This window comes from Brassica napus, chromosome C6 (genome assembly GCF_020379485.1).
Source record: "Brassica napus cultivar Da-Ae chromosome C6, Da-Ae, whole genome shotgun sequence".
Classification (NCBI taxonomy): Eukaryota; Viridiplantae; Streptophyta; class Magnoliopsida; order Brassicales; family Brassicaceae; genus Brassica; species Brassica napus.
The window spans coordinates 37,824,732-37,837,894 of NC_063449.1; the positions used below are offsets into that span (position 1 = coordinate 37,824,732).

The 13,163-nt window shown below is 33.1% G+C and overlaps 1 protein-coding gene across 1 annotated transcript; it reads left to right on the forward strand.

The window, feature by feature from the left end:
• Window positions 1–7,437: 7,437 nt before the first annotated feature.
• Window positions 7,438–13,163, forward strand: LOC106377836 (lipoxygenase 2, chloroplastic-like). The gene is made up of 7 exons (XM_048760145.1): window positions 7,438–7,802; window positions 7,923–8,747; window positions 8,853–8,938; window positions 10,422–10,532; window positions 10,645–10,946; window positions 11,646–11,912; window positions 12,210–13,163. The coding sequence occupies exons 1-7, from the start codon at window positions 7,478–7,480 to the stop codon at window positions 12,967–12,969; spliced, it is 2,676 nt and encodes an 891-aa protein (XP_048616102.1). The 5' UTR covers window positions 7,438–7,477; the 3' UTR covers window positions 12,970–13,163.

A 13,163-nucleotide genomic window follows, 5' to 3' on the forward strand; every position in this document is an offset into this window, starting at 1 on the left:
TATCAAACTTGTACAAGTGATCAAAAGGGTCTTCAGCAGCAAGGCCATGATACTTGTTGTTCTCTATGGTGTTGAGCAGTCCTGACTTGATCTCAAAGTTGTTGTTCTCCACTGGTGGTGCTCTGATTCCCAACCTATGACCATTAATGTGAGGTTGATCATAGGCTCCAATGGCACGAGCTTGGCACGGTGGATGTTGTGGCTGGCGCTGTGGTCTAAGGTGATCAGCTCTTGGATCAATGCCCCCTAGGGCATCACCATCTTGAGGCAGATTCTCCATATCAAACCCCAATCTTTGCAAGTGAGCCTGTTGCTCTACTTCTCTTCTCTTTCTTGCAATCTCCCTCTCAAGAGCTCTAATGTATTCCACTCTTGGAACTAGGTTTGTTGCACCTCTGCTTCTTGTGATCATACACCTGAAATGCAAAGGGAGAAAAAGAAAGAGAAGCAATAACACAATTAAACAAAAATTGACTTAGTCTCAAGCAAGTGACTAAATCCCAATGTCACAATCAACTTGGCAACGACGCCAATTTGATGTTAGGAGTTTTCAAGGCTCCTAATCAAATGTTATAGTATAAAGGATGTCAAACCAGTTCTAAGTGATCCTAAAGCAAAGGGAATGCAAGACCATGCTTAATCTAAATGCTATCAATTGGCAAGATGATTTTGAACTAGAATACTACTAAAATGCAATAAAGAGCAAAGCTTTTCTTTCTTATGCGATGGGAGAATTCATGGGCTAAGGGAATTGACCTTGGGTGATCAAGTTTCAATCTAAAGGTAGTATCTTTCAATCAATCTATCAACCTTAGACCTAGACACAATCCTAAACAAACTCTATCTCTAGATGAAAGCTCATTCACTAAGATAACTCAAGCATTAAATTTCTTTGGTTGAATATTATCTAAGCAATCATTAATTTCAAGTTCATTAGCCATCTTAACACCTTTAACATCAAATCTCTTTGGTAAAGAATGTTAAAAGCTTAGTAGAGTTGGTTCAGGCATTTCATCGAACACCTTTCGGGTGTGAAATGCCTAAAGCTCAACTTTAGAGAGGTCAACTCTAAAACTGTATTAAAGCACTTTACTAGCAAGGAACAAGATGGATATGTGCTACAACACCTTAGATCTAGCCTAATCACCCTTAGTCTCCCTAACCTATGAATCCAAATATGACTACTCACTAATCTTCATGATAAACCCAAGAATCAATGATGATTTGGTGTTAATCATGATTAGTGATCAAATTAACAAAGCAATCCCAAAGGATAATAATCAAGATTAGGTTTTTTACCTAAAGGTTCCTTTTTGATTAGATAGAAAACAAGATAAGTCCCAACTTTGGGATTACAAGAATATTTATATGTCTTTGCTAAACCTAATGGTTTCCATTAAAAAGTCTAAAAAGACCCTTAAAACATTAAACTCCGACTAAAGATAAGTTTCGACTCGGGTAGAAATGGACGGGCACAACCCGCGTCAGCAAACCCACGTCGGATCGTTGTCGAGGTTTCTCTGTCATGCGCGCGGGTAGGCAATCCTGCGTGGCTCTGTCCCGCGTGGCTCTGTCCCACGTGACTCTATCGGTTCCTTCTCTTCGTGACGCGGGTAAGGGAACCCGCGTGAGCTCAACCCGCGTCAAGACGTCGAGCAGCTCCATTCTCGTGCGTGTGGGTAGGCCATCCCGCGTGATCCAAGCCGCGTTGGATCGTCGATGATGCTGCTTCTTCATGCGCGCGGGTAATGGATCCCGCGTCGTTCGACCCGTGCTGGAGCTCATGTTGCGTCCTCTCGACTCGGCGACGCGGGTGAGTGAATCCGCGTTGGCTTAACCCAAGTTGAACTCGTCTGATCCGGAACAATGTTCATTCTTCACTCCTTTTTAACCAAAATGTTTCAAACACCTCCAATCACTCCATAAGACACTCCAATACCTGATAAAGACATATGAATGCAATATGGATCCTAAAGATGCTAAATTCCTAATCTATATAATCATTATGTGCAAAATGGAGACTTAAAACAATGCAAATATGCAAGATATCATCTACCGGCTTTTAGAAATGTTACTAAACCCAAATCGATCCGAACCGAATCATAACCTGACTAAACCCGGAAAAAATCCGAACTGAACTTTTATAATATAGAAATGGGGATGGAAGTCATAAACTGAAAACCAAAAATTTGATTGAATCCAAACCAAAACCAAAAATTATATTGGGTTCTACCGTATTTTTGGAAATGATACTATACCCAAATCCGAATCCGACTAAACTCAAATCGAATCATAATCTGACTAAACTGAAAAATTGAAAATTTTAATATCTGATTGATTCAGCTCCAAACCCCGATTGGTCCATGAAGGCCAGGTGTATATTTCTTTTATAATATCAAAGTTATAAAAATTAGTAGTAAGTTTTTAACAGTCAAATAATTCATATTCACTATTATAGTAGTATAATAAATTAATATTAATTCGGCTTCAATTTATATAAGATAAAAAAATTTAATAATGTTTCTCTTTACATTTCATCGTATAATTAAAATAATTACAAAATAAAAATTATAGATAACTTAATATATTAATTTTTTTTTACATTTAAATAATCTAAGTAATAATACACAAAGTAACAAAATTAATGGATTTTACAGTATATTTTATTAACATACATATAATTTAGAAAGTAAATAATTTTTTAAAATATATAATTTTTTCTATAAAATATTTAGTTTTAAAGATAGAATATAAAAATTTTGATGAAGTTTTAGATTTATTATTCATCTAAAAGAGATGCATTACAAACGAGTAAAATATATGCAAATTCTATAAGTGGTTAACATATGTGTGACAAAGAAAGGAATAGGAAAGTAGCCAAAATCAAATAGAATGTTGAAACCATTTATGTAGTAGCCCTGCATACTGATGTCTTGGTTTGTACTTTAGTGATATTGTTCTATTCCTTAATACCTTATCAACTATTCAAGTGAGTTGTTCAGTTGTTGTCCATTTGTGACGATCAACATTTCGTTCCCTCCATATGTGATAGATATTAGTCTAGAATACCATTTTGGCTATAACTGAGTCTAAATGACCGAGCGATCGCGGTCGTTCCCAGACAGTGTAAAAATAAGGACAAGTAAAGAAAATATGATCTCTTATTTGGTTTCTCTCACCACATAATTGACAACCCTGCGTTATTTCTTAGATTCATATTCTATCTCTGGTAGCCAACCTGTTTTGACAGTTAACCAAATGATAAAATATTATTGAGGGACTCCTTGCGTAAACCACATGAAAGTAGTCCACTCAACTTTGCTTCGCACTAATCTAATTCACACTGGTTAAAATTTAGAATATCAAATAATGTTTTAAAGTGAAATATCAAAATTAGATCTATATATATATATATATATATATATATATATTTTAACTTGAGAGAAAATTACTATTAAATTTTTAAAACTATATTATTTGTATGATTATATAGGATCGGAATGATGTTGTTTTTGTGATTGTATATTTTCATCAAACATATAAGATATAATGAGATTATAAAATAAAATATTTAAATTACTTTTAATTATAATTTTATTTATCAAATAAATATTTTAAAACGAAATATCAAAAAGGAATATATATATATATATATATATATAACTCAGCAAAAAATAAATAAGAAAATGGGTAAAGAATTTTATCATTTGTATGATTATATGATGGGTTGGGTTACTGTTGTTGTTTAAGAGATATACAAATTTTTTCCATCAAACATGTAACAAATTAAAATATTTATTATTAAAAAAATTAAATATATTTTTGTCGCAAGCGTATTTTTATTTACAAAATCAAAATTAAACAGGTTCATCTCAAAACTAGCATTTTTCTAAATTTGAAAATGTCCAAAACACAATCAATAAGTCTACACTATAGTCCCAGATGGACCCATATCAAACACAATCAATAAGTTTATGTCATATCAAACTAGTTATTTAAGAGTCGGTTCTTAGTTTTTTTAGTTAAAAGTTAAGAGACGAAATCTTATATTCCGCTAAAAACCTCACCATAAAAACCCCCAATAATCATGCTCTTAGCATTTATTTCATGTAACTCCTCTGTTTATGACATAAACTTCTGGCCATTACCGGCAAGTGCGTCCCCATAAATCCGACAGAGATACGTACGATGCCATTCATCAATTTTTAGTTATAAGTTTGGTAACAACAACAAAAACGTGCAGGGAAGCACTTTTCTAGAAAACAACAAAACAATAACAAACATTCTAATAATTCAACTAAGAAATAATGTAGTAAATTCTTTAAGCAACAACAAAAACATGCAGTGGAGCACTTCTCTAGAAAACAACAAAATACGAACACTCTAATTCAACTAAGAAATAGTTCTTTCCTGATTTCTATTGTATGGTGTAATTTGTTGAAAAACTATTAAAATTTTGATTTAGCTAATTATCTTAGCAAAGGAAGATTTACCAAAGGAGATGGATACTTAGAAGCATGATTTCATAATCGATTGACTCAAAGAAGCGACCGATTGATAAATCTAAATTCATCTGATCGTTCGATCTGGAGTGCAACGTGGAAATCGTCGAGATGATTGAATCGGTTGATCCGAGAAACCATAAGTGATCGATTCAACGTCTGATCAGTTGATCCCCTTCTTAGAATTGATTGATCCTATAATAAACTTGACGTAGTTTCATTTTGGTCAACTGGTACTAGTTTTAAAAGTCTAAATGTTTTCGGAAAAAAACCCCAAATAACTCTTTTTCTCTGAAAATTATTTACCTTTTCCGTTTTGGATTTTATCTTCTTTTAAGCATTTTATTCTTCTAAACTTTTATTTATATTGATTATTTTCCTTTATATAATTGTTACCCTTGAATTTAACATGTGCTAAAGGGTTTTCGTGGAAATGTCTAACCTTATTGAATTTGGTGATTATAGAATAGTCTCCTCTTAGACTCATGGGTAAGGTTTATTATGATTATTGATGTATGAATTGTGATGCTTAGGGCTAGATTATCATTGTTTCGTACATATAATGTGTTTTAATGCTAGATTAGAATTTGTTACTTTTTAAGGTGATTTCATGGCTGAGAAGTGTTCGATGAAATGCTTGAATGAATTTCATCTTGTGTTTTGCTTGCTTAGCCAACGAGAATTGATGTTTTGCATACTAGAGATGTATTATTACTATTAGGACTTGTTTCCAATGCATGATTGAGTGTAGTTAGCCAACATGAGTTGATGTTAAATGCATGATTAACATAGGAGTTACTGTCACTGTAGTGGATTAGTTTATATTTAAGATCCTAGGTTGAAGAAACATGTTAATTGATTGTGTTTAGCATTCAAAGTTTGAAATCTATTATCCTTAATTGGTTACCCAACTCCATCAGTTTAACCTTTCAAACCTTGATTAAAACTTGTTATTTGCTGAGTTTCTTAATTGATTTGAATTGAGATCATTGCCTTATGTATTTTAAACCAAACTTAATTACTTAGCTTAAAAGACCACTTGCATTCTCTTTGCTTTAAGCCATCTTGGGTTGGATTAACATCTCTTACTACGTATAATGATACATTTGTGCTTACGACTGAGTAGTATAAAAAGGAACTTAAACTTATTGAACACCATGGAGAAGGCAAAAGAAGACATTAGAATCATGGCTCTCTCTTAGTCCTCGTTTATAACTGTTACAGATCACGGATGATTTAATTGAATTTGTTACATACGCAATAAGAACACCAGATTATACATTTTCAGTTCGTACAACCTCCACTGCATATACAACTTGTTTAAAAACGACTTCAACATATACTTTTTTTCTTACTGATCCCACGTCATACTACAAGTTATGATTTTTATTACCTGATTAGTAATATAACCGGAGAAACACAAACATATTGTTGCACAGTTTTATCCTGAATATCGTCTCAATCGTCATACTAATCTTTCTCGGTATTTTTACAACAACGTATTCTTCATCCTTTATTGTGCCAGTATATCCTTGAATCATATTTACTATAGACCACAATTTCTCTTTCCATCAAATTTAAAACATCAAAATTATAAAATATTCCTATAATCTTGCACATATTAATTTTCATAAACTTTAACTTTTAATATGACTTATTTTTTGCTAGATAAATCAACAAAAAACCAATGGACCAAATAAAAAAAACATTTTATCATTTCATATATATTCATCGATCTATCCTCAAGTAAACTCCCACGAGTGTCAGCTACATATACATACTTAATGAATCAAAATAATAATGATCAATTACTATTATTAAATTTAAAGTTCTTACACTATTTTTTGAACAAAATTTTTAACTTAAAAAAATTTATTCTGATGTTCTGGAAATAAAAAAATTAAAAAGTATCTCAAAATAAAAATATCACAAATTATTATAATATTATGTGAGAAGTTTTCTTTTACAAGTCTTGCTCGATTTGATTTTTCCAAACCTAATTATATTAGTACTACTAATGAATTCAAATATATTTGACAATTAAATTTTATTTTCTAAATATTTATATTTCTAAAACTGTAATCAGTTATAGAAGATAAATATGTAATTTTTTTTATTTCAAATAATTGGAATTTTAATAGTAAATATATGAATAAATTATTAAAGTATTTTTAATCAACAACTATATTTTTATTTCTAATCAAAATTATTTCTTAAGTCATATCATGCATACTAAAAATACGAGAACTAATAATTTTAGTATTAATATATTTTAATCAATATTTAGAAAAGTGAATTCTTAAACTACTATACCTTAACGATAAAAAATATCTGTTCTAAATTAACTTAACACCAGATACATAATTCAAAAAATATGTGATCAAAAATTAAAATTATGGTTGGCATTTGATGTGAACCATATATTACTAAACTGATAGAACAACAGTTTTAATTTGGTGGTTATTGCTGTATATCTGAAGCTCCAATTGATTGGTGAGTCTTTAAAAAGTTACAAGTTTGATTAGTCTATGCAACTCCGGAGTGATCAACACTTCAATTTTTTCTCCCATAATTTTCTCCCAAAAGAAAGTATTTCAAATTATATATAATTTTATCAAATATATTTTTATTTCTAAGAGTATGAATCAAAATAAACTTGATTAATCCCAGGATGCCTTCTGCGGAGGTGTACTTAGGCGCTAGTTGGGTTCCCTCCAAGTGTTCGGATTCCTTGGATTATCAAAAAAAAAAAACTCGATTAAAAATGTAACTTGATTTAAGATATCAAGTGAAGAAAGTTTAATATTATGAAGTTAAGATAGTAAGTTGAGAAAGTTTGTTGATAGCTCAGTAGAAAACATTTTTTTCTACTTTTTGAAATGAGAAAAAGATTTAATATTTTCTATACTTGTATAAATAGATGTAGCGGGGATGCACAAGAGAGTAAGCAAAATAGAAAAGCAAACAGATAAAAGATGTTTTGTAAAGAGGCATCGTCCAGTCTCCAGACCTTAAACATAGCAAAGAGTCTCAGCTCTGAGTTCACTAAACCATCAGCACTCATCAACCCCCTCTCGGCAGGACATCGTTACAAGCTGTGCCCTCGTCCAAACCTCAGAGGACGATGTACGGTCACAGCCTCAAAGTTTGATATTGATTGGAGAGCGAAAGAAAGAGTTAAGAAAATCAAAGTAAAGGGAATTATAACGGCCAAACAAGGCTTATTACCTTCCGTTGGCTTCACCGATTTGCTTGGAGTTTCACTGCTTGTCGAGCTTATTAGCGCCGAGACTGACCCCCGTGAGTACAATTATCAAGCAAACATATTATTATTATTTTATATAAGAAGTAAAAAGTAGGCTAATGCATCAGTAGTGAATACTGGTAATGATACTTAACCAAGTCATTAACACATGTCAGAGACGCTAATGGAGAAGGATCCGGTGAAGGATCACGCACGACGTTTAGTGATTGATGCACATGGTGAGGATCAGTACGAGTGTGTATTTGACATGCCCAAAGACTTTGGAGCGGTGGGTGCCATCAGAGTTTTAAACGAGGCCCATAGAGAGATATTCCTCAAGGAAATGAAGCTTGAGCTACCTGACGGCCCCGTTACCTTTACATGTAACTCGTGGGTGGCCTCCAAGTCCGATGACCCAACCAAGCGGACATTCTTCTCCAACAAGTCCTACTTGCCTCTCCAAACTCCTGAGCCTCTTAAACAGCTGCGAAAAGAGGAGCTGGAGACCCTGCAAGGCAAGAACCGTGAGCGTGATGGTGAACTCAAAAAGTTTGAGCGCGTTTACGATTATGACGTGTACAACGATGTGGGTGATCCTGACAAAGATCCAAAACTTGCCCGTCCCGTTATGGGAGGCCTCTCTCATCCATACCCAAGGCGGTGCAAGACTGGTCGCAAACCAAGCCGAAAATACCCCTCCATTGAGACACGCAAAGGGGATTTCTATGTCCCTAGAGACGAGGAGTGGTCCACAGTCAAGGGCACTGCATTCACGGGCACGACAATCTTGGCGGCTCTTCCTGCTGTGTTCCCACAGATTGAAGCTGCTCTGGTGGATCCCAACATGCCCTTCCCACACTTCAAGTCCATAGAAGATCTCTTTGAAGAAGGCATCGAGCTTCCCAAGAAGGCTGGCCTTTTTCCTCTGATCCCCAGACTTGTCAAAGCTGTTGCTGAAGCTGATGATATTCTCCAGTTTGATTCCCCTATCCTCCTTGACAGTAACAAGCTCTTTTTTAATCCTCCATTTATATATTTATTATATCCAATTCTATACAGCTAGCTACAATTAATCTCACTTTACTGTATCATTTACTTTGATTCAGAGGATAGATTTTCATGGATCCGAGACGACGAGTTTGCTCGCCAGACACTTGCTGGCCTTAATCCCCTTTGCATTGGGCTAGTTCAAGTAAGCTATATACGCTTTATCTAATAGCTATATTATCGTAGAAGTCATTTTTCTATGTTTCGTGTTCACGTTAATTTTTAATACGGCTAACTACATTAATAACCTTAATGAATTAAACTTCTTGTAATTGTCATAATCAAAAATTTTATTTTAGTTTTTATTAATATTTTTTTAAATAACAAAATGGAAAATATCTATAAATCTTTGTAAAACTATTTGGAAAGTCTTTTATAAACAATTCTTACATTGTTTTTTTTTTCAAAACTCAGTAATAAATGTATACTGGATTAATAAAAATTAGTTTAACAATTAATTAATTTTCAAAATATTATCGTTTAAAATATATATATACTCAGTAATACATAAAAACATATTATTTATTTTGTATATTATCTAGTAGTTATGATATTTTATTTAGAACATATTAACGGATTGAAAATATTAACTATTTTCAAATAAAAGTTACTACTAATTTTAAATTCGAAGTTGTTTCTTTTTTCTTCTTATAATGTTAGTTTTGGACTATAGAAATTATATAAGATTTATAAAATACTTACTAATGTAAGATGAATAACCAAAATAAATGAAATAACAAAATGATTCACAATATCTTACCATAATTAGAACCAAGAAAAACAGTTACTTTAATTTAGTTAAATTGTTGCAATTTTTTTTAAAAGTAAATAATCAAATTGGTCTGAATTCTTATACCTAGAATTATATGTCAAACTGAGTTATCAATATAATTAAAAATTATATTTATTTTTCAAGACATAAGTTATAAACCTTCATAAATTTTATGAACCAGTGAAAGCAAAACATTAATCAGTTATTATAATTTAGTTATTTATATAACTTTCAGAACATCACTGTTTATATTGGTTAGTGCAATTCTAACTAAAGTAACACTTACTTTTTATTTCTATTTCCTCCTAAAACAATTTTTTTGTCGACTTTTTTTTTGTTGACGCCTCCTAAAACAACTTATACATTAAATAATAGAGATTTTTCTAAAATATATTAACAAATTAATATGATGAATCGAACTAAATATAATTACAATAATCTGATTTTAATATATTTTAAACCACAATAAATTATGATTTAGTTGAAAATTATAAACAATCTAATATACCAAAAAGAATAATTGAACCTATCTAAATTGTTATATATACAATATCATACTAAATTGAGATAACAACATAATTTTATTTAAAACATAACATGATATTTAATTTTCATACATTAGTTTTCACACACATATTGATTATAATAGGATTTAAAATTGATCAATAAGTGAAAGCAAAAAGATATTAATTATAATTGATTATTTTGTAAATTTTTATACCCGTGCATGAGCACAGAAGAGTCACCTAGTACGTACATGGTTTGATGGAACTTCTTTTTATAAAGAAAATCATGTTTCGGTTTTGAAACTAAAAGTAGAAAAAGTAAGCTAGTTGAGATCACATTGTTGTTCTAGGAGTGGCCGTTGAAAAGCAAACTAGACCCTGCGGTTTATGGTGATCCCAACTCACTCATTACAAGTGAGATTGTGGAAAGAGAAATCAAAGGAGTTATGTCATTTGATGAGGTAACATTAACTAATATCCACATGTTTTAAAGAAAAAAGCATATATATATATCCATCCATCCATATGAAGTAATTCCATAATGAATAAATATCAATGGATGTGTGCATGCAGGCTCTGGAGAACAAGAGATTGTTCATGTTGGACTATCATGATTTGCTTCTACCGTATGTGAACAAAGTGAGAGAGTTGGATGATAGCACCTTATATGCTTCTCGAACACTATTCTTCCTCAACGATGATAGCACATTGAGACCTGTTGCCATTGAGTTGACTCGTCCCCAAGATGTAAACAGGCCCCAATGGAGGCAGGTATTCACGCCAGGATATGATGCTACCTCCTGCTGGCTATGGAGTCTTGCTAAGACTCACGCTATTACTCATGACGCTGGTTATCACCAGCTTATTTCCCACTGGTATTGAACGAACTTGATCCTCTCGTGTATATATGGTTATACACATTAGACGTATGTGCAGAGCCGTGCCTCTGTTATGAAAAATGAAGCGTTCGCCTAGGGCAGCGTTTTTTTTATAAACTTAATATGGCATCTTTTGTTTTCGATTAAAACATTTTTAATTAAGTATACTAATTTTACTCCTAAATAAAAGAAGATATCTATGTATAGTGTATGGATTTATGTTATAGTAATTTGGATAAGCTAAATATGGGTTGGGTAAAGAAAGTAATAAAAGATTGATTCTTATGGTCTTAGGGATTTCTAATGACATTTTCGTAGTTTTATTAGTAGAATACCTAGATAATATTTTTAAATAGAAAAACTGACAATAATAGAAAATAAGATAAAAATATGATGAAGTAAAATTGGTTATTTTTCCATTAAAACGATTTCTGGATATTAAAAATAAAGTTTAGTCATCAATTTGCATAATAAGAATAGGATAAATTATGTTTAGAATGAATGTTGTATATTGTCGGTGTTTTTCATCTGTGACAATAGTATTTAATTTTATACAAATTAAGACATTTTATTTTCAACCGCTTATGTTCGTTATGAATGCTTGCACGGCTCTGCGTATGTGTTATTTTTTTTATTTTTATTTTTGGAAGATTCTGCGTATGTGTTATTGCTGTTAAGAGATGGAAAATTTTACAGGCTGAGGACTCACTGCTGTATGGAGCCATACATTATAGCGGCAAACAGACAACTAAGTGCCATGCATCCTATCTATAGGCTTTTGCATCCCCACTTCCGCTACACGATGGAGATCAACGCTCGTGGACGCCAAAGTCTCGTCAACGCAGGTGGAATCATTGAGTCTTGTTTCTGGCCCGGAAAGTATTCATTAGAGCTAAGTTCAGATGTCTATGACAAACTATGGAGGTTCGACAGGGAAGGCTTACCTGCAGACCTAATCAGCAGGTACATAGTTCCTAATTAAGACTATACTTATTTCTTTGTAAGTATTAATTTAAGTGTTCTAAAACTTGGCTCCAAGGCGTCCGCCCATTCGGATCTAAATGAAATGATTTTTCTACACGATCTAAATGAAATGATTTTTCTACACCTATTTTTTTAAATAAGCATTCAAAAAATCGGTCTAAACACAAGCAATAATCTCATACAAAACGCATAATATGCGCATAATGATTTATTGAACATCGATTTATACTAATTATGCTAACAACTTTTTACATTTAAAATTTTGTGATATCAAAGGGGTCTGGCTGTGGAAGATGAGACGGCTGAACATGGGGTTCGCTTGACGATACCAGATTACCCATTTGCGACTGACGGTCTGATGCTGTGGGATGCACTTAAGGAATGGGTAACAGACTATGTGAATCACTATTATCCAAATGCGGAACAGGTCAAGTTGGATGAGGAACTCCAAGGATGGTGGAGTGAAGTGAGGAACATAGGGCATGGAGACAAGAAAAATGAACCATGGTGGCCTGTCCTCAAAACACAAGATGACTTGATTGAAGTGGTGACTACGATTGCTTGGGTGGCTTCAGGTCACCATGCAGCTGTAAACTTTGGACAGTACGGATATGGTGGATACTTTCCCAACCGACCAACCACATCAAGGATAAAAATGCCAGTGGAAGAACCGACAGAGGAAGAGCTAAAAGAGTTCTATGAGGATCCAGAGAAGACCATGCTTAAGACATTCCCGTCGAAGAAGCAGGCGACGAAATTGATGTTGACTTTGGATCTTCTATCGACACATTCACCAGATGAAGAATACCTAGGAGAAAACGCAGAAGCGTCTTGGGCCCACGAACCTGTCATCTATGCTGCATATGAACGTTTCAAAGGCAAGCTCCAATACCTAGAAGGAGTGATAGATGAGAGGAACGTGGATGTTGCTCTAAAGAATCGAGCTGGAGCAGGTGTTGTTAAGTACGAGCTTTTGAAGCCTATCTCTGAACCAGGCCTTACCGGGATGGGTGTTCCCAACAGTGTGTCTATTTGATCTAATGCATTTTGATCAAATACATTGGAAGTTATCATCTATCTTTCTACCAAGTTATTATCATCTAAGTTTCTTGCTTTTGTAATAAATAATGAATCTCAACCTGCTCAAGGGGTACTTTGTGCTGGGCAGCGGTGAAGGAGTTTGATGTTGTCATTTCTTTTGGGAATAAGACTTAATGTGTGGTTATCTTA

Coding starts and splice junctions, on each gene's coding strand:
- LOC106377836 (XM_048760145.1), top strand. CDS start 7,478: ATGTTTTGTAAAGAGGCATCGTCCAGTCTCCAGACCTTAAACATAGCA. Junction 8,939..10,421: donor TTTGCATTGGGCTAGTTCAA/GTAAGCTATATA, acceptor TTGTTGTTCTAG/GAGTGGCCGTTGAAAAGCAA. Junction 10,947..11,645: donor CACCAGCTTATTTCCCACTG/GTATTGAACGAA, acceptor AAAATTTTACAG/GCTGAGGACTCACTGCTGTA.